Genomic DNA, 19680 nt, shown 5'->3' with positions numbered 1-19680 from the left:
ATCTAACTTTATCTTATCCTATTAAAGGCATTTGCATAAGATTTAATAACAAACGCGGACGGGAAAGTCCATTTCCGGGTTCAGCGACCGTCGCACACATTTGACGTCACACGTTTTTAACAGCTGATCGCCACTCGTCAACTACGCGCCGCCAGTTGACAACACACAACACGCGTTTCACCTTCCCATGAACCCAGTCGGACTCGGACCCAGGAGAAGCGACACCAGCCTGAAATGCCCAAATATTGTTCGGTCCCGAACTGCAGGAATGACTCCGGAGGCGGCGGCACCGACAGGAAAAGCTTCTACAAGTAAGAGGTTGATTTGATGTGTCTCGCTAAATGAAGCCGCTCCTCACACACTGAGCCGAGCTCATAGGGACGTCATCAAAACCCCAAGCAACTTTTTCCTGTTTGACGAGTCACTGCTTAACACCTTCGAGATATTTATTCACAGCTTTTTATCTACCGAAGCGAATCTGTGTAGTCGAGAAACCTGCAGATTTTGTTGCCGCTTATGTTTTGATGACTTGCTAAGTTTCTTGTTTTGACCTTTGAAACAAATCCTGATTTAATCATGAACTGTGACATATGGCTGCCAGGTCACAGGGTAGTATGACATGCAAATTTTACATTTTAAGACGGACTTTAAGGTTTCTTGGAAGGTTAATATGTTTATTTATTTATTGTAGCAGGTTTGTTTTTGTGATGTGTTGGTTATAGCGATGACAGGTTATAGATACTTTTAATTATGAAGCTAATTCTTAAAAAAACAAAAAAACAGTGACAGTCGTGAAACTCGTAGGAACTACTACTGTCATGGCTTTATGTTTTATTGGCAGTGGGCCAATATTTAACCTGCTTCCTCATGTGGGGACATTTTGTCTTAGGTTTGGGGCAGCTCATTCTGCTCCATTTAAACTTTTATCCTCATAACTACGCACTAGTTGGTGTAAAAACACGTCATGGCATTTCAGTCGATTCATTCTGCAGCCGATCGCGTAGCAAAAGAGCAAAAATGTACAAAACCTCAGTTGAAACTTGTTTATTTATGTTTATTAACTTTTCTTAACAAATTCTATCAATAGTAACGAGCTATAACTTCACTAATTAGCAAATACTTGATTGAGGACACTGGGACTTAATTATTTGCATGTTTAGTTTTATACTTAGTTAAATATTGGTGAGTTTATTATAATACACAGTGAAATAATCCCCATGTCCACATATAAGAGCATCACTTTTTCCAAAAAATGTACCTCCTGTTCAACGATGATGCTTAGTTTTTATAGTTTTTAGGTTCTACTAATCCCAAATACCTTGGAGAAATTAAAAATGCATAGCAAACTAAAGCTCAGGTCTCAGGAGGTTAAAAAAAAGTGTTCTAATATTTAATCTACCTCCCTTAAAATATGAGGCGCGTCTTTCAGTGAAGGTGACGGTTGGTCGCAGCACTAACTGTGGCCTACGTAATGAACAGAGTTGGATCATTTTACACATTAAAAGCCAAACTTGTGATGAGTCAGTTACCTGATCGCATCATATCTCATGTGGTGATTTTCACTTTAGTTTTGGAGCTTTTAATGCTCATCGATTTACTGTGAAATCATCAAAACAAATGAAGCTGTTGTTTGAGTCCTTTATTGTCAGTAGTGCAATATAAAACAATAGAAAAAGCACTATAAAATAAAATAAAAGTAGAATTATACAGATATATATACATATAACTAACTCAAACCTTGTAAACATACAGTTTGTTAAATAACAATAAATTTATTTAAATATTTCAACATATTTCACTTGAAAGACGCCAAGTGTGACCAGAGTCCCTTATTTGTATTTTTTATTTTTATTTTTTTTAAATTGTATTTCAGGTTTCCTCTCCAGGACCCGGTCCGGCTGCAGCAGTGGCTGAGGAACATGGGCCGTGAGAACTGGACTCCCTCTCGACACCAGTACATTTGCCATGAACATTTTGCACCTTCCTGCTTCAAGGTGCGATGGGGGATCCGTTACCTCGAGAACGACGCCGTGCCCACAGTCTTCCAGGAGGCTGAGGTAAAACACGAGAAAACCTTAATCCTCAAGCTCCATCTCTTTAATAAAAATACGCTACTGTCAAATGAACTACGTTTAGGCAGCACAGAGTCTTATCAATGTGAACCTCCATGTTTTAGTTTCTGTTAATGGTGCAGCTTTTATATCGGAGCAGGAAGAATTTAAAGCTGTTCTAATGAGAGTGAGTCAGTTTATTTTTGCATTTATTTGCAAAACTAGTTTCTTTGTAGTTTTCTCATAGAATTGTGTAATTACGAATCTCATTTAACAACGAATAATTCTATAAAAAAGTTTTACACTTCAAAGTATTTGAACTTGTGTCAACTGATTATTGGCAGCATCCGTGTCAGATTCCGATAGAACATCTGAATGCAGAAGGAAAATATTATGTTACCGTAGAGTAGTTAAACTAGTAGATGAGGGAACAAAGCAGGTAATTATATTTGTTTTGGAAGGGTTGACTAAATAACGTTTGGCTTCAGTCTACACTTTCTTTTCCAATTGAAAAAAAAAAAAGATGGTAAAAGGAAATGATGGGCAATGAAGTATTGTTAATGGACGTTGTTTATGTTGGAGATATTTCCTCTCTTTATTTCCTTTTTTTATAAGAAACAAATTATGTGAAGTCTTGTAATTATATACTATAACTGATTGGAAAAATACATGTTTGTTCATAATCATAATTCTGTAAATTTGTTTATTTTATTTTACTAGATATCACTTATTTTATTTTAATCTAATCTTATTTTATCTTTCTTTTTACTTGTGGTTTTAAGAATGTAGTAATGAAGTAATTTCCCTTGTAGATCATTAACGTCTGACTATAAAACCTATCGTGTTCCTTCAAGTAAACACGCACTTCTTTTTTCTTTCTAGAAAAGGAAAGCGGCCACGGATCACAGTGAGATGAAGCCGAAGCGGCTGAGGGTGAACAGCAGTCAAAGCACCGTCGCGTCGGATGACAGGACCACGGCTTTTGACGCCGTAGAGATGCAGAACATGATGCACACGGTTCATCTGTACGAGATCGCTGTCGACCCATCGCAACACGGAGAAATGAGCTTGGTGGAGTCCGGTGACGCTGCAGGATATGACTGCTCTCTCCAGACCGGCCTGGACCCGCTGGCAGCCGTGGACGGAGCTGAGACGAGAATAAACGTCCCTTTAACTTTATTCCAGACGGTAGATGATCTCGGTGACGGCGGAGGGAGCTCGGAGGAGGTGGTGGTGATGTCTGAATGTTCTGCTGGTGAAGGGCAGGATGAGCTTGTGAGTGGAATCACCGCTGCCATTTTAACTCAGGGTCACAGGCTGGTGGTGAACGACCCCACACTTGGCTGTTCAGATGAAGCCGTGGCCTCTGGTTTAGCTGAAGATGTGACTTATACCACAGAAGAGTTGTCAGATGTCCACAGAGGCCATGGGACCCAGGTCATCGCCTACTTCCAGACGATTCCAAGTGTTTTCCCCAGTGACGCATCTCCCAGGTTCACCTTCTCCCCTGATACGGTCCTGTCCTCCGCCCTGAGCTCCAAGCCCATCACATCCACCCTGCCTATAGTGTCCAAGCACGCTACACCCTCCCCCACTGTGGTCCTCAATGTGGAAAGACTGGACTCGGAGGGGGGCGAGGGAGACGAGGGCAAGTCCGAGGAAGAGGACACCGAGCAGCAAGATCAACAGCTGGAGGAACACTGGTGAGAACTGGTCTTCATTTGTCTGTGCTTTCAGTTTGTTTTATTAAAGATTTATCATTGATTGAGTTTACAGTGGAAAAAAATTGATTCAGTTTTCGGTTTAGGTCATAGATGAAAATAGGGCTGTCCGGTATGCGGTTCATACCGAATGTGGTATTTTTTCGGTATGAGTTTTTAATATACCGGCATACCGGTGTATTTGATTACACGGAACGCGAGATACAGTTTCAGACCGGACCATTTTCAATGTAGCGCTTCGAAACACACATGGTGTGACAACGGCGTCAGTGCGATGTGTGGTTGTTTTGTTGTTGTAGTCTTTTAGAGTGACCAGACGTCCCTGGGTTCTAGGGGACAGTCCCCGTTTTTTATGACCTGTCCCCCCGCTAAAGCTGTCCCCGAAAATTTCCGCAATTTTATGTTTTTATGAATGAGAAAAGAAACTTTGCGCGCAGACTACAATTATTACGGTAGCCGGTCGCGCTGCTATCGACATTACAGACACAATAGTTTAAATGTGTTTAAATATTGATAAATATGTCAAAATAAATTAAACCGTAATTGTCCATGTTTCTTCTTTTAATCTTGATAACATTTAATTTATTTATTTTTTATCTCCGAGCTGTCCGCGGATTTCGACATTAGCAAGCAGCGCTAACACGGGGCCACTCCAACTATTTTGCTACTAGTGAGGGATTATTCTACAATATTTACTCATTATCGCAGTAAAATAGTCCATTCTTAGTCAATCCGCTGCATTAGTTCCTCTCTCAATCAGTAGAAAATGTTGTGAACACGCGATTATGCATAAAAAAAATACCGTAACCATTAGAATTTTGAAAAATACCGTGATATACATGTTTATACCGCCCAGCCATAGATGGAAAATTAATCAAAGATGCAGCGAACACTAAATAAGAAGATATCAACATATTTAAAGCTGTTAATAAAAAGCTCTTCGGCATCATGCTTCTCTTTCTGTATCCTCTCGTCTTGTTTCATGAAAAGTTACCACAAGAACAGTCTGAGCAAGGAGCAGCTGGAGGCGATTGTGGCCGAGCTACAGAAAAAGGTGAAGGTGCTGCAGCAGCGCCACCGTCGACACCTGGAGAAACTCTTAGGACTGGAGAACGTGGTCAGTCAGCTGAGGCAAAACAACCTGCTGAACGAGGAGCGGCTGCAGCTTCTTGAGAGGGTATTCATTTTGAATTGGATGGAAGTATGGAAATAGAATTCTTCATTAAATGGTAATCAGTATTTTTTCGTTCCTTTTCCCTCAGGCCTATATACAGACCAGTGCGGCGGCGTCACATCCCGGTGAGACCGTGGCCATCATCTACGAAGAGGACGACGTTGCGTACTTGTGCACTCCACTGAACGACTCGGAGGAAAAGCTGTGACCTGATCGTGGACGTCAGTGTGCACCGTGCCAAAACATATAATGGGGTTTACTACTGTACCGAAAACAAAACAAAAAGGCTCTAATCTAAACAATATCTATGTATCAAATGAGGTTTGCACAATTATGAATGATTAACACGGGACAACGTTGAATGTGTTTTTGTTTTTTTTGTTTTTTTTAAGGGTTTTTGTCTTCTATAGCTCCACTCTTCCTTCAACTCCATTTTGTTCTGACTTATTAAAGTGTATTTCTTTTTTTGGGATAATGTAAATATCATAAAAAGGTGACTTTTATTTTTGGTTTGTCTGATTCATTTCTTCAGATGCATCTGCTGCCTACGTCTGTCAGCGAGTTCGGACGATTGAAACAAAACAAATGAGCCAGAACAGAAGTCACAGTCTGTAGCATCAGTAAAGAACGCATCATTTCAGGATCGGCTCGTGGAAAATTTGATTCGCTACTAAGAGCAAGTTGCTGCATGGTGAGTTGAGTTAGGGAGGAGCTGATTCGGCCTCAGTGATCAGTTTATTACACAGCTCTTAAAGCATTTTTTCCCACGTTTTTATTATTGGAAATTCAGAAAACATTGATTTAAGTGACTTTTATATAAATACTGAACTCATAGAAAAACACACCTGTTAAACCTGCTTATTAGGTTTTTGTAATAAATACGTTCCCCTCAGGGAGAATTCTCAATCTTTCCACTAGATGGCGGCAGAGACAGCTGTATCTTTGCGCTTAAGTTTAATTTCGATTCCAAAAGGTCCAAATTAGATGCTACACATTTAAAAAAAAAAAAAAAAAAGGGCCAGCAAAAGAGCTTACTGACATTTTTCTGTGATAAAAGAGGCTGCATTCAGCATCTCGAGGTTGTGGCGAGGGCAAAAATCCGAGTCAAGGTGTGGAAAAGCACAAAAAAAAAACAAAAAAAACACTGAAGTGAAAATAAAGACCTCCCGTTGAACTGAGGAACCGGTTCAGGTGAGACTGCGGTTTTTCAGTGCATTGACTCTCATTAGGGGAATAACTTTTGTTTGTCTTTTGGGAGTTTCTGGTGCTCGTTGTGCATGATTGCACTAATTTGTAGGGAAAACATTTGTTGAAAAACGCGGACAAGATCCAACAGCCGTACAGCAGAAAGTTATCGTCTCAAAAGCGGCCAGTGGGGAGTGGAGTGATGTGGTTTTATCCTGTTAGTGGTAAAAAAAAAAAAAACAAAAAGCTGTTCTGCTGAACTTGTCTGGCACATATACATCTTTGAACATCATTTCAGAGGTAGAAAAAGATAAATAAAATTACATTGTTTTCTCTATGGAAATAAAATAAGAGATTGAGGATATGCAGGATATGAGTCTTGGAGTACAAATTATCCTCAAATGGAAATTGTTCCTTTTTGCAGGTCCAAGTGAGTCACTGCTGCTTTTAGGCACCACAGCATGAATGAAATGAAATGCAGCGTCCTCCATCCACTCAGCTTGATCTCCGTCAACAGTCAAAGAGTGGTTTAAAAACATATTCTGAACGTTCAGCTTTCACAGGTCACCTCCTCTTTCTCTTCTCCCGCTCCCATCCGGTCTGCAAGCGGAGATGTAGCGCTACGTCCTGGGCTTCCCGTTCCCCAGCTGCTCCTGGTGGTTGGCGTAAGGGTGGGAAGCGGGCGGATGGGTGGAGGAGAGGTGGTTCACCTCCTGGGCAGGTGGGAGGTAAGGAGACAGATGGTATCCCTGGCTGGAGCGAGCCCTGTTGGCACCAACCTGCACAGCAAAACATAAGGTTATTACTTCTCAGTGCAAATAAACCTTTTTAAAATGAACGCACTGTATGGACTCATCTAACAAATAAACGAGTCAACTCATAGGAAATCATCCGAACGGTCCTTTCAGTTGCCATGACTACAATTGGATTTTATACATAAAGGGACCAATATTTAGTCTGGTTAGTGGTGGTATGTGACTAAATGTATTAAACTACTGAAGCAACATTCACCTTTTCAAAATCCATATAAAAATACTGTAGAGTGTGAAGCCCAGAGTTTCCTGCTCCACCTCTTTGTAAACACACATGTACCATCTGTTTTGCAGTGATGTTCGATTACGATTTTCTTTCTGATCTGATCCTGAGTAAAATACAGGCTGGTATCGGCAAATTTCAAATAATAGCTTCATAAAGAACACAAGACATCACAGTAATTTATTTAATTTAAACTCTGAAGTATATTGAGGTAGTGGCCTCATTTACTATGTGGCCGAGCTGATACAACAACAGAAAAACCAAACAGACACAATCATACGAAATATGTGAAAATGCCGTTTCAAACACTAAAAAAAAGAATTGTTTAACTATTAATAACTACTATAAAATTAAAACTTGTATCTTAATTCTCCTCTTCTGCCTTGTGTTCTGTGTTGTGGTTCAACCCGAGTTTGTGTTTCACAAGGTTTGTGTATCGAGTTGTTGCCACAACTCAATAGTTTAGTTACTTTCCACTGTTACTACACAACATCGAATGGCTGAAGTATGGAAAGTATCTATGTTCGATGTCTATTACTATAAATGCAACAAGAAAGAAAGATTACAGCCTGTATTTATTATAAACGGGCTGCAGGGTTTAGGGTAACACACCTGCGACGTGTTCCTGAGGTCGTACAGGTCAGTCATCCACAGCTTCCACCTCTGCCACGCTTTCTTCAACTCCGCCTGCACCTGGAACCAGAGGACGAGTTGTTACAGGAAGGGAAATAAATAATCAAAAAATATTTAAGACGACAAGGCAATTTAGGAGAAGGCTGAACTAATGTAATTATGTGAACTCACACGTGTCTGATTTGTTGTCTTAAATCCTACCTACAGTCACTGCTCACCATTATTGGCACCCCTTCATTTTTTTTGCATAACCTCTACAATATCTTCAGAAATAAATGGAATTGTACCAAATTTATATCATCAGGATCTTTTAATTGCAGGTCCAAAGTAATTTAAGAAAATGTTTTTTTCAGCCTACATATTGTTATTTCAAAGAAGAAACAGAAAACAGCATGTGCAGCATTAATGGCCCCCTCTTTAATATGTGGTTGCACACACTTTGGCAGTGACGACAGTCTCCAAACGTTTCTTGTAGCCATCTATGAGCTTCTTGCTCTTCTCAGCTGGTATTTTCTCCCACTCCTTCTTTGCAAATTGTTCAAGCTCTGGAACGTTTGCAGGTTTCTTTTCCCCAATGGCAGATTTCAGCTCATACCAAAGATTTTCAGTCGTATTGAGACCAGGACTCATTGCTGGCCATTAAAAAAGTCCAACCATTCCTCCGTGCTTTTGGATGTTTGCTTTGGGTCTTTGTTTTGCTGGAGGACCCATGATCTTCAACCCAAACCAAATTTTCTTACACTGGGTAGGACATTTCGCTCTAAAATCTCTTGATAATTCTCAGATTTCATGAGTCCTGTGATGCGTTCAAGGCCTCCAGTTCCAGATGCAGCAAAGCAGCCCCACGGCATTATGGATCCTCCACCATGCTTAACTGTTGATAGGGTGTTCTTTTCCTTGTAGGCTTCATTGCGCTGTCTGTAAACAAACTGTTTGTATGCATTGCCAAAAAGCTCTATTTTTGTTTCATCTGTCCACAGAACATTTTCCCAGAAGGACTGTGGTGTGTCCAGGTATTCTTTGGCAAAGATTAGTTGGTCCTTTTTATGTCTTTTCCTCAGCAATGGTGTCTTCCTTGGCTTTCGCCCATGAAGCCCTGTTTGGTTTAGTGTGCGATGTATGGTGCTTGTTGAAATCATGACCCCAGACTGTTCCAGGTTGGCCTTCAGGTCTGTGGATGTTTTACGTGGTGTTTTTTTCCACCATTCGCACCAACTTTCAAAGACTTCTCTTATCAATTTTTCTCTTCCCCCCACGTCCAGGGAGGTTCTTGACAGTCCCATGCTTGGCAAACTTCTTAATAATATTACGCACTGTTTAAATAGGGATACCAAGGTCTTTGGAGACGGCGTTATACCCTTTGGAGGTCTTGTGTTTGCTAATTATCGCACTTCTGATGTCCTCAGACGGCTCCTTTGTCTTCACCATTGTGACAAAGGGACAGATAAAATCATTCATTGGCTAACTCATGTCACATGGGCACAGACAATTTATCACAGGTGATTCTCATTTGTGATTTACCACAGGTGAGTCACAATGTGTTTCCAAAGTGATTTACAGTAAAGGGTGCCAATACCAGTGACACATCAAGCTTCAAGTTTTTCTATTTTTACCTCGCATTGTTTATTGTTGTTTATCATTTGCTCTTTTGTATCAAACACGAGTTCTTTATAGAAAAGAAATGTTTCACATGATCCATTTCTTTCAGAAGATATTCCACATTATGCACTTAAACTTCATGGGTGCCAATAATAATCAGATATATTTTAATGCCTTATACACCGATCAGCCACAACATTATGACCACCACCAGAAGAAGTAACTAACTAACTTTTGGACTTGTACCATCCACCTACACCAGACTATACACTCCCCACCGCATAGCAACGACACTCCTTGATGGCAGCAACTCACAAAGAACAATGAGTCATCAGCATCTATTAGGAATGTGCCGATACTGATGCTAATATAAAGGTGTTCATACTACCAGATTAGGTATCAGTGTAATTTATTTGTCCCCCCCCAAAAAAACAAATGTACGTCTTCACAAAACCCGTAATGCAAGCACGCTGCCATGCCACTTACCTCCTTGTTGACAAAACAGTAGAGGATGGCAACGAGTAAACCCTGTGAGGAGAAGAACTCATGCTTAACCAAACTGCACATACAAATACCACACAGTGCTGATACATTTTTATTTAGTCTGGGTGGATTTACCGAACCTGGAAGGAGTTGAAGAAGAGATGGAAGAAGAGGTTGACGTTGTGGAGGACTCCCTCTGCGTGCTCCTGCGTCAGCAATGCGAAGATCACCTCGTGGATGCCTAGCAGGGGGATGAGGGTCAGGGTGGATTTGGCCAGTCTGCAGAGAAACGCACACAGAGGAGATGCTCGGTTTGTTCAATGCTTTGCAGCTTAATTGCAGTCTCACAACAGCGAATCCATGTACAGGGATAAACTGGAGAAACGCTTCACTACCTGCAGCAGAGCATCATGGGAAAACAGTAGCTCTGCAGGAGGGAAATTACTCATGCAACTTAGTCCATTAATGCGAGATAATCATCAGCTAATGTGTGAACATCATGCTGGTCAATGATATGTCAGGAGATAAGTCTGTAAGAGGTCTTCTCTCCTTAGAAACTCACCATTAAAGAGATGGATTGCTTGAAGCACTCTATTAAGAATTAATGTCTGAAATTTAGTGTATATTCCAATGAATTGCAGCATAAAAAGAAATTAAAACTGTAAATATCAAATGTCAGCATGTAAGTGGCGCCCTCCCTGCAGCTTGAGCTTCCTTCGTTCTTTCTGCACAAAAAAAAGCAATGAAATGTTTTTCTTTTGCCTTCGCCAACACAATTATGTATTTACAGTTCATTAAAACATCGACCATAATGGGAATTGACATACAATCCTGTCCATTTATTACCTATGGAAGGCTGTTCAATTCAGATCAATGAGAAATTATTCATTTCACCTCCTCCTCCTCCAGTGGAAATCTTCCAGCCTCCTCTCTATGTCACGATAGCTTGGGACACCATGTTTTTTCTTGAGCAAACTTGAGAAAATTAAATATACGAGGAGAGAGTGTACCCATACGTTCTTTTTTAAACCCTTTATTTCGTATTTTAATGAACTGCTAGATTAGATGCTGGTTTGTCAAATATTCATGTTTGTGTGAATGTTGGGATTCATTTATTGATGTTATTTTGTTTTGTTTTATTAATTTTAACTAGTCAACTGTCTTTTTTTTTTAATAAAAAGAAAAGTATTTGGTAAGTCATTCTTATTTTTGCCAATAAAAATATTTAGCAAAAAAAAAAAAACGACAATGAAAATCCATCTGATTCACATCTAGACCACATCTAAAAGCCTGCATGTCAACCACAACACGAGCTTCTGAGAAAAAACAATGGTGAACAATAGTAGAATTACAGAATCACACTGGGACGATCTCCAAAACATTTAAATTTGCAGTGAAAATAACAAATGTTGACCACAATAACACAGGTCACACAAAGGTGTGTAATCCGACCCTCCGTCTCCGTGTGACTTCCAGTTAAACATCAGATGTTTGTGTCTAAATACTAAAGTGCTGACTTCGACCCTGTGCTCCTGCTTTCATCTTAATTCTGCTCTGATCCTTTAAATGCTCCGGTTAGAAGAGGGAGGTTTCTGTAGAGTTCATATGCTCAGCAAGTTTAACTTGCTCTTGGCCTCATTTCTGTCTCTGTCTACAGTGTGTGGTGGGGAAATGTATTTTTAGTACATTTCTGCATACCTGAATTTGTAATCGGTGTATCTCATCTGACGGGCTTTCAGCTTGGATATGAGGATTTGGATGATGCGGATGAAGACAAAGAAGTTCACCTGAAGAGATAAAAATGAGAAACAATCCCATTAAGTCATGACAAGATATGAACACTGACCCAAAGCAGGTGTGTAACTGCAGCCTCCACTGGAAAAACCTCCTTCACTGCGTGTAGGTGTGTCGGTTTGTGGTTGAATGATCTGAATGAGTCAGGGAAGACTTCGGGTCACGTTCGGTGTGTGTGCTATCTGCGCTGTGTCGAGACAACGCTTCCTGAAGAACAACCGCGAGGAGACGTTATGTCATAACACAACGCAAAGAAGATGAAACGGCACAAAGAAACACAGTTTACACAAAAAAAAATGCTCTGCTCTGTGTTCACATTGTGTGCATTTGGAGATCTACTTTAATGGGGTTTTTTATTTGGATGTGTGTGCGCCTATTACCATTATAGCCATCAGGATAGGGGTGCGTATTATCCACCAGTATGCCGGGTTTTGATTTATCTCCCAGCATCTGAAAAAATACATATAGGATAAAGACATGAAGCAGAGTCCAGCATCACATCACTCGCTCACAAATCACTTTTTATTGGGACACATTGGACTGTCAATCACACTGAAACTGAATTATGTAAGTAATGCACAAGTGGAGTATATGCAAAATGTTAAAAAAAATAAAAAATCACCTTGTGTTTTCAAACAGGTAACGTACAATAATCCAAGGAACGACAAACAACACCGGGGCTCCTGGCGCAAACGAAAGAAATAAGTATGGAAAGTTAAGAACAGCATAGATGTGGATCAGGCTAAACATTTCTTTTTTCTCTCTCTCTCTTCTCTTTCAGCTGCATCACGTGTGTTTGTGTTGACTTGTGTTGTGCCATACCCCAGCCTATGAACATGTATCCACAGAAGTAGCGGTTTTCAGAGAACACCATCAGCACCAGCAGGTTGTGTAGATACAGGCCCTCTACCAGCAGCCAGTAATAGTTGGCTCCAACACAGTACTGCATCAGCACCTGAGCCACGCGGCAGCCGGTCACTGCCTGACGAGGGTGTTTGCAGGGAGAGATGTAAAAAAAAAAAGTTAGATGTAATATTTATTTTATATTAATAATACTGTTATTAATATACATTTCTTATTATGATTATTATAGTTGCAAGATATATGCAAACAACTGAATCACGTTGGGCAGTATTTCACTCATTCCCTACCCCCTACTCCCTATCTTCCACTATATCTATATATATATCTATATCTATATAGATATATATATATATCTATATAGATATTGAACTCAATCCCAACAGTTTTCGGACACCACATGTATCATCGTTTGACGCGCAGTTAATGACGTCACTCCAGTCGCATCGTTACGTGTCGCATCATTACGTGTCAGCCTGCCGCGGATCCCCATTATAATTGATATATATTATATATGATATACATATTTGTTTATAATGATTCTATAAACAGGTATGTGTGATGTTTATGAAAAAAAATAATTAAAAAAAAAGTTTCATATTTTCACGGCAAATATTCAAAATTTGTCTCACTAACAGCCACTAACGGTCACTAACGGCAGCGCCGCCGGAACGGACCGTCTGAACTATCCCTCTATGCTGATTGGATCTGAGCTGGTCACGTGTCGCATGGGCGCCATGTTCGATGCGTCTAACCGATATTCACTCACAGAGAAGTGGCAATAACAGAGAATAAAATTGGATTAAAAGTTTAAATATGCCACAGTGCCCAGCCTACAATAATCCAAGAACATGGAGAAAGACAGAGAAAGTTATGGGAGCAGAAGATTAAAAGGAAGAACCGGATGTCAACTGATTTCTCTCCATTATTTGAGGTAACGTTAAATGTCAATGTTTTTACTTATGGTTTTTAAGAGTGTTTCTTTTATGTGCAACTAAGCCGCTGTGATCAAGTAACTTCGCTTGTGGAAAAAAAAGTCTGTCTAAGTTTAAACCTGGAAATGTTTTACATTCCACTCGAGTCTCAAACCAGCATCCAGTACCATCCAGTGATATGTTTAAAGCCTGCAGTGTCAGCAGTTAGTGTAGTGTGATGAATATAGGGGAATCAGGGGGGTTTTGCTGTGACCTAGATGTCAGCGTCTCTGAAACAGTCCCGTTGTCTATTTTCTGGGTCCTAACCTGGTCACTGAGCACATCAGAGATGTCCCTGTTGTCTCTGAACTCGGGAGGGTTTCTGCTGAGCAGAGCGTCTCTGATCAGGATGGAAACAGCTCGTAGAATGAACGATGCAAACAGGTTGGTGTGGATGTAGTTTCTGGTGCAGTGAAGCTTACTGCAGGGATCACACAAGCCACAGTGAGGTTGAGCACAAGTGTTTCACATTCTCTCAATCTGCTAAACGTGCAACATTTTGGAGAACCTCTTGTTTTTTTTGCTGATTTAAGGTTCTTATATGTGCACACTTTGCACAATCTTTCGCGATGCGCTCCATCATTGCAATGTGATTACATGTCTGACCCGTGTCTGCACAGCGTTTAACAGTAAACAGAGGCTACATGAAGAAACTGTGGCTTTAATAATGAAATAACGAGACGGGAATATATACATTTAGGACGCAGATTGCCTACCTGAAGAACAGCAGGATGATCAAGGCCAGAGACAGACTGGCCAGACTCAGACAGTAACCCACCGTGTACATGACTCTGAAATAGGCTAGGACCGTCATCTGCTTCTCCTGCACAAAAAACAAACGCAAAAACCTAGTTTTCCTTGCCAACTTTTTTTTTTTTTTCCAACTAATGTTTCCATAGCTCTGGTGAATTTTCTGTATTATGCGAGTGTGTACCTGAGCTTCCTGCTGCCCGTTGTCAGGTGTGCACTGGGAGTGGTCCCTCCAGGTGGGGCTGGAGTTGCTGGTGGCCCACTGACCATCGGGGCCGCACTCCCGCAGCACAAATCCACTCCGCACTGCGATAAACCCACAGGACAGGATGAAGTACGCACCTTTTTCAGGTCAGTGCACACACACAAACACACACACACACACACACAGGTGAGTACATTGCATGTGTATGTGCTCCTACCTTGGTCGTACCAGGGCAGGTACCAGGGACAAGGCACCTTGACTGTAGAGTTGGGTTGTCCGTCCGTCCAACAAGCGTACCGGTCAAACATACGACTGCAGAACACTCCTGCGAAGAGGAGAAACGTGTAAGCAATGCTTTGTTGTGCGATTTATTTCACTTCTCCAGAAACTGTATTTAATAATTCGACACATATTTTCTGTTTGTTGTGTTTATTTTAGCGTGATGAATGTGCGTCATTGTGGTGCTACCTTTGGCTCTGGGTTCTGTACTCATCCGGAGCAGGCATTCACTTCTGTAGCGGTTCCATTCTTCCACGGTTTCTTCCACAGTCCTCCCGGACACACTCTACGCAAACACACACACACACGCACACAACAAATGAAACTCATTGATATAAAGCATTTCCTAACCTCTTACTCTAAACCCCATTTGTCACAATTAAATACCTCACCACAACCCACACACCGAGTAAAACCCCGGCTCAATCAGTTAGTGAAGAAATGTCCCCGCGTCTAAAACCAACGGCTCCAGATACACAACCTGGTGTGCGTGACACAAAACAAGGAGTGTCTATTAATAACATCCATTATGTTGCACAGAGGCCGTTTCCCTCGTTGCGTAAATTATCAGCGAGCAGAATTATTAGCGCTCTTTTTTTTTTAATTGTAAATGTCCGTGCAGCACATACCACGGTCCCGTAGAGGAGGAAGAGGGCGAGGAGCGTGTGAGAGGCCTTCATCACTCAGAGGTGTGCAGTACTTCATCAGGAAGTCAACAGAGATCAAGTACAGGAAACGGTGGGAAACGTTCCAGACGGGAGCGCCCTACTCCTCCTCTACCCTGCTCCAGATCACCTGGAAAGATTAAAAAAAACAATAACAATCAATATCTATCTGTCATCTACACCATAGGTTGCAAAATTGTAGAAGGACAGCTTAATATTTATTGTAAAATGATAATAATAATGAGTTTAAATAGAACACATATAATAGGTAGGGGGTCCCTACTTAATCTCTCCATCAGCTTGTGGGTCCTTGGCCTGGAAAACGCTGAAGACCTCTTGCTCTACACGGTGACTCACACCGTGTACTTTTAGATTCTGTCCTCCCTGTATTTAACTACAGGCCCGAGGACCTCGTAAATCTCCGTCTGTTTAGTTTCCGCCTTCACCGCCCGAGATGAAGTGTGTTAGCTCTGGTTTAGGTTTGACAGAGATGCTTTTCCAGATGCTCTGAGCGTCTCCACCTATACCTTTTTGTTTTGACTTGTTTGACGTGCGGAAATAAGTTACGACCACGAAACGCTACTCTCGAACCGTTGGCTGCTTTCGCTTTGTGCTGTGGGAACAGATGTTACGTGATGAACGCTGAGGGAAAAGGAAGGGCTCTATCTACAGCAAGAAATAAGAAATATTTCAGATTGTTATGTCATAGCCACACGTACAACATCCTCTTTGTTGGTTTATATGTAGAAGACGATAGGACATGGTTGCACATGAGCCTACATTGAGCACGATGTAGCGAGGGCTGTCTGCAAGAAGCAATTTCGTTGAAAGCCCCATTTTTAAGTTGTGCAAATCACTCGTCATTCTAGTTCAATTCGGTCAAAGTTCTATTTATATTGCACCAATTGGAAGCAGCAAATTTGTCTGCAGATGGTTACGAGGCCCCGGAGCCCAAAAATCCCCAGAGCGAGCAAGTAAAAGTAAGAGCATGAACACAGCTCACATGAGACAGAAAAAGAAGAAGAAGGTGGGAAGAGAAGAGAAGAGAAGAGAAGAGAAGAGACACGGATGAAAGATGGTGACGTGATGCATAGGTGATTCAAATGATGCATGGATGGTGACGGCAGATAAAACCAGTGGAGAGAGTCAGTGTTGGAGTTGATGACATGTAATAGAGGAATGAGAAAGTGAGTTGTGAATGGGAGTGGAGGAGTGGAGGCTCATGGGGGAATATTCCAGTAATCTAGACCTTCAGCAGCTCAACTAAAGAGACGACCCGGGGTCGCCTGGGTCCGATCCAACAATAAACTTTATCTTTCAGGACAGGAGCCTAAAAGCTCGACGCTCTCACTCGAAGACACTTGTTCTGTTGGTAGAATCAAAACAAAGCAATGATGGTCGTTCACTGATTTATTTTTTTTTCCTCGGTATTCCCACATCACACCAACAGTGAACTTCAGACTTCAGATAGACGTCTAAAAATAGTCTTCTTTTTTTTTTCTGTCTACTTTTACTTGCTCAGAAACAGAAGCTGGAGGCTATCATTAACACTTTAACATTCCTCGGGGTCCTCTGGGAAACCAGTATCTTTTTAAACCAATCAGACCTCTGGACACCAGTTGTGTTTAAGCAATTTTCTTCTGATTTCATTGATAAAAGTCATTATAGGATTCATCAAAGACTTCTTATTTTTTTAACTATTTGACTTCCCCACTAAGAAATAAGATTAGTCACAATTAAATATCATTCATTTTCAATCTATGTTAATAGCACGCACTGCAAATAGAGTGTTCACACGACTGTGCAGATTGACACAATATGAATCCAGAAGGTGTTTGATGGATATTTTTGAGCTGATCTGTTCAAAAGCACCGTAGCTCAAAAAGTATAAAAGCCACAGCTTAGATATTTGTAAATGTAACGTGTTCGCACATGGGCAAATTCGTGTGTCTTACAAACTGAATGACTAGCAAAGGTTAGAAATTAAGCATTTTATTGTCTACTACTACAAAAAAAAGATCAACCGTGTGGTTAATGCCAGTCAAAAGGTTAATGTTTTAAAAAACTGATTTGGGAGTTAACATCCTCAACCATGTGGATGAGCAGCGATGGTTAGAAAATGGGTATAAAATGAGAAATAAAGCATTTTTTTGTGTACTACTACTACTACTACCAGAAAAGATCAACCGCGTGGTTACAATGCCAGTCAAAAGGTTAACTGTATGCCAACTTTGATTACTCAAGAACAAAACCACTTAGTAGTTCTTTTGTGTTAGAAACTTCACAGTCTTGGTTTTCAAAAGACACCAAGACCACGCATGAGCTCCAAAATGTTAATGAACAGCATTCAGTTTACCTAGGATATGTCCTAAATAAACATTTTTTTTCTTTTTCAAAAAATGGTGGAATGATTAGCGTTGACATATTCTCAAATTCACGTGTTCACATTTATTTTTATGTCTTTCACTCACCTTACTAGTTGGCAGCAGGTACATGATGGTACATGATACCAGCCGTCATGAACAAGTGACAAGGAACGGTTCATTCGTTATCATTTTTAAAATGTCACAACAAACATAGTGAACATGTCTTTTACAGAATGAAGGGAACGACTCACCTCCCAGACCTTCATGTTTTTCGCTTCTAGAGTCCAGACGAGCAGATTTCCTCTGTGCAGGACGAGAATGGAAGAAATAAATAAATCCACAAACAATGAAACCACGCCGTCATTTAAAAACGCGGCCGTTATAAAGTTGCATATCTGGATCTGACAGAGGGAGAGAACACAGACACGACTTCACTGCAGTTACTGAGCAACTCAAGCATGTCTCTCTCTCCCTCTCTCTCTCTCTCTCTCTCTCTTTCTTTCAGTTCATCTCGTGGAGGGTTGGACTTAATTATGTTAAAGTGCATCATGTTATGCTTCCCCACGTATTGTGTCCCATTGGAGTGTTTTTGAGTTACACTTCTAATTTAGAATATGCATGTGTAAAAATAAGTATTCTTTAATTCGCCATTCTAATAATTCTGGATGCATCTGCAGTATTGGTCGATGTTTTGCATTAAATGCAGCTAATAGAGGAGATTTAGGCCGACTTGAAGAGGCAGAACATGACTGTGATGATGATTTGACTGTGGCTCAGTGGGTAGGTGGAGAGGTTAGCGGTTTGATCCCCAGAATGTACCACATGCTTAAGTGTCCTTGAGCAACACACTGAACCTGCATGTGACTGTAAAGAGCTTTTAGTAGCAATAGAAAGAAAAGCGCTATATAAAAGCAAGACCATTCACCATTTACCAGTAGACAATAGTTTGAATTACCGAGCTAACGAATGCTAACTAAGACGAACGTGAGAGAACCTGAGTGCAGACGTGTCAACACTAATGTAAAGAATAATCAGTCAAACTTAACTTCCCAAAAGTTATTAGTTGCCTCCACAGGCCAGTTACGGTAAAAAAAATAAAAAATAATAATAAAAAATAAAGTCCTTGTTCTTGTACAAATACAAATACAATACAAATAATATAAAAACTATTTGTTCACAAGTATTTGTTAAAAAATATATTTTTAAAAAGATATTTGTGCCTTTCTGAATACTGAATCTGAAAATCTCTAGTAAATGCTACCAAAAAATCCCATATTTACATTTTTATCAGTTACTTTGGTACATTTCTCAGATCAGAATTGAAATTTTCAAGACTTCCTGTTCAATTTTCATATGATTGTGTCACTTGTGCACATCAAAAATAGCACCTACATTATCGATATGTTATGTTGATCAGAATCTATTACAATGGGTCTCAAGTTGTCATAATATGTCAAACATACTTCTATACATTTCCATGAGACTAATTTTTCTTTCCTTCTGTCCTTAATTGGTAAATTGCTCCCAGGTGAATCTAGACTTTCTCTAATGAATCTCATGAACCATCAGCTGTAATATATTCCTATAGAGACTGTACTATGTTCACATTTCTGCTTTTGTTTTTCTTTCTTTGAGCTGTGCAGGGCTGTCTTTTCCTTTCCTTTCCTTTCTTTTCCTTTCTGTATTGTAATGTCACGATGTGTCAGCAAGTCGCAGTACAAACAGTCTCTTGAAATCAACCTCTCACATACACAACTTGTTTCGGGTTGTATTGCACTTTTTTTGACATGTGGAACAACATTGTAAACAAACCCACGTGTGACCCGTAGCTGCTCAATCACTGGATAAAAATTATTGGCGGGATCTCGGACGAAGTTTTTCACTTTAAGCCGACACTGCGTCGGA

At 40.5% G+C, this 19680-nt stretch overlaps 2 protein-coding genes across 2 annotated transcripts; one reads left to right on the top strand and one right to left on the bottom strand.

The window, feature by feature from the left end:
* The first annotated feature begins 123 nt into the window (after positions 1–123).
* LOC125013328 (THAP domain-containing protein 5-like) lies at positions 124–5449 on the top strand. The gene is made up of 5 exons (XM_047593903.1): positions 124–311; positions 1874–2057; positions 2934–3754; positions 4763–4949; positions 5035–5449. The coding sequence occupies exons 1-5, from the start codon at positions 235–237 to the stop codon at positions 5152–5154; spliced, it is 1389 nt and encodes a 462-aa protein (XP_047449859.1). The 5' UTR covers positions 124–234; the 3' UTR covers positions 5155–5449.
* Positions 5313–18198, bottom strand: gipr (gastric inhibitory polypeptide receptor). The gene is made up of 15 exons (XM_047593902.1): positions 18027–18198; positions 15374–15539; positions 14934–15030; positions 14683–14790; positions 14445–14566; positions 14227–14333; positions 13778–13931; positions 12498–12657; positions 12298–12358; positions 12056–12125; positions 11580–11668; positions 10022–10160; positions 9885–9926; positions 7779–7859; positions 5313–6910 (listed from the first exon to the last, which is right to left on the bottom strand). Exons 2-15 carry the CDS (start codon positions 15422–15424, stop codon positions 6752–6754), a joined length of 1440 nt encoding a protein of 479 aa, XP_047449858.1. The 5' UTR covers positions 15425–15539; positions 18027–18198; the 3' UTR covers positions 5313–6751.
* Between the last annotated feature and the right edge of the window lie 1482 nt (positions 18199–19680).

The sequence above is a fragment of the Mugil cephalus genome, chromosome 9 (assembly GCF_022458985.1).
Source record: "Mugil cephalus isolate CIBA_MC_2020 chromosome 9, CIBA_Mcephalus_1.1, whole genome shotgun sequence".
NCBI classification, from domain to species: domain Eukaryota; kingdom Metazoa; phylum Chordata; class Actinopteri; order Mugiliformes; family Mugilidae; genus Mugil; species Mugil cephalus.
This window is presented reverse-complemented; position numbering and strand designations above follow the sequence as displayed.